The sequence below is a fragment of the Mesocricetus auratus genome, unplaced genomic scaffold (genome assembly GCF_017639785.1).
Source record: "Mesocricetus auratus isolate SY011 unplaced genomic scaffold, BCM_Maur_2.0 Super-Scaffold_100003, whole genome shotgun sequence".
Lineage (NCBI taxonomy): Eukaryota > Metazoa > Chordata > Mammalia > Rodentia > Cricetidae > Mesocricetus > Mesocricetus auratus.
In genome coordinates, this window is record NW_024429188.1 from 79,509,888 (window position 1) to 79,512,239 (window position 2,352).

Sequence of the window (2,352 nt, forward strand, 5' to 3'; positions counted from 1 at the left end):
TTTAAAAATTTAACTTGTTACTAATAATATTAGGAAACATAATAAAAGACAAAAGTAGGTTATCATTGAAATAAAGGTGGAGCATGTCATAGAATATCTAGGTTATTGCTGACACGAGGGTGGCAGGCAGCTCTTCATCAAAATCTCCTACCACCAGGAACTTGAATACCACCAGTATTCTTTGTCCTTCTGCTCCTCTTCTCTATATCTCTGCACATATGGTAGTCAATCTCGTTTCCCAGGTCTCCAATGTCCAGTATGGTAACCACCAGTTACAGGTAGGTATTGAGCAGTTTAAATGTGGCCAGTACAAATTGTGATATGCTTGTTGTTAATAAGAAAAAATGCACTGAATTTTGAAGGACAAGGACAAGAAAAATAGGATGTAAACCATTTCATTAATTAAGAAAATATTGATTACATGCTGAAAAAATAATGCATGCGGTGCATTGTGCTAATTAAGTATATTATTAAAGTTGATTTCACATGTTTCTTTTTTAATGTAGCCATTAGAAAATTTGAAATTACATACTTGGCTCACAGTATATTTCTGTTTATTGTGCTGGTAAACAGCTTTATAATTGATAGCTGCTTGGGCAGTGATTGATTGGGTTCTCTAACAACAAAGCACAAAAAGTAGGGGAAAGGACCTTATCAGTAAAGCTAAGTGAAATGCCCATTTCTGGAACATTCTTAGATAGCTTGATTAGGAGTGTAGTATGAGCACATGTCATCTTCTGCTGGGACATAAAATTGAGGTGAGGCAGAGAGAAAATTCCAAAAAGAATGGAGGGGGCTGTATGAATAAAACAGTAGGTATCCTTTAATCTGCAATCATACTAAATGTCTTTTATATTTAACCCCCAGGGTCCCACAGCCAATTATACAGCAAGTTCCACTTCTCTCCATCCTTAATGTGTCTATCACTCTGTTAGTTCATTCACTGTCATCTCAGTCACTGGTAAATGATTTTTAAATAACCATAAAATATAGCCAAGTGACTGTTTCTCCTCTCAAAAAAGACATTTGTGAAAAGGTCAGAATCACAAGCCAGTTGTGCCATAATTCATGTATGTGACCAACACTGAGTCCCATTGCTTTTCTGAGAATAGTACAAACCCTATTTACCAGAGTCATGGTGATATTTATGAAAAAAAACTATTGTGGGAATCCTTTAATGTATAAAATGTTATTGTTGAGATTGAATGATGCTATAAAAATGACATGCCATTTCCTTTACAAATATCCTATCTTCCTACTTTCAGGGACATATTTAATTTCCCAGAAGGTGTAAATCTTCTTTCATGAAGATTTCTTCTTCTGAATTAATTGAGTGAGCTGTATGCTTATCTGGGTAATGAAAAACAGAAAGGGGGAGAGGGGGAAGGGGAAGAGGATATGGGAAGAGGGAGAGAGAGGGAATAAGAAGAAAAGGGGTGGGCCACTTCTTGCGGGAGAACCTCAAGGCCAGCACGGAAGTTGGTGACACGGCAAAGCAATATCTAGAAAAAGGTCTTCTGGTCCCTGATCATGTGATCACACGCCTCATGGTGTCAGAACTGGAGACCCGGAGCTCACAACACTGGCTTCTAGATGGCTTCCCGAGGACATTAGCACAGGCAGAAGCCTTGGACAGAATCTGTGATGTGGACCTAGTGGTCAGTTTGAATATTCCCTTTGAGACACTTAAAGACCGTCTGAGCCGACGATGGATTCACCCTTCTAGCGGGAGGGTCTATAATCTGGACTTCAACCCCGCTCAAGTGCTGGGGATTGATGACATCACTGGCGAGCCACTTGCCCAACAGGAAGATGATAAACCTGAAGCAGTTGCTGCCAAGCTACGACGATACAAGGATGCCGCAAAACCAGTCATCGAACTGTACAAGAGCCGAGGGGTGCTCCACCAGTTGTCTGGGACGGAGACTAACAAAATATGGCCTTATGTTTACACACTTTTCTCAAACAAGATCACACCTATTCAGTCCAAAGGCGCATACTGAGCCTGCCATCGGAAGAACCAAGAAGACATGGTCGTTCACTCAATCATGTGTGTCGTCTTGGTGCCCTGGCCAAATTAGAAGCTAGCTGAGATAGCTTGCAGCATCTTTTCTAGTTTAAGTGACGAGGTAATGAGGAAAATCTAGTGGGTAGAGAGAACTCTGCCTTTGAGAAGAAGCTGTGGCTCTGCAGGTGGGAGAGCAAGTACAGACTGGATTTCCACCAGCGCTGAGCCGATACTCTCTCGATGGGTTGACAGCCATGTGCTGCTGTCCTAGCCTTTTTGCATGCAATGGTGGTAGAATTCCTGGTTCATGCCACCTTGCACAGGCTGTTGAACCACAGCACTGT

At 41.4% G+C, this 2,352-nt stretch overlaps 1 protein-coding gene across 1 annotated transcript; it reads left to right on the top strand.

Moving 5' to 3' along the window:
• The first annotated feature begins 218 nt into the window (after positions 1-218).
• LOC101826211 (adenylate kinase 4, mitochondrial-like) lies at positions 219-2,031 on the top strand. The gene is made up of 2 exons (XM_040743775.1): positions 219-278; positions 1,407-2,031. Exons 1-2 carry the CDS (start codon positions 219-221, stop codon positions 2,001-2,003), a joined length of 657 nt encoding a protein of 218 aa, XP_040599709.1. The 3' UTR covers positions 2,004-2,031.
• Positions 2,032-2,352: the final 321 nt, after the last annotated feature.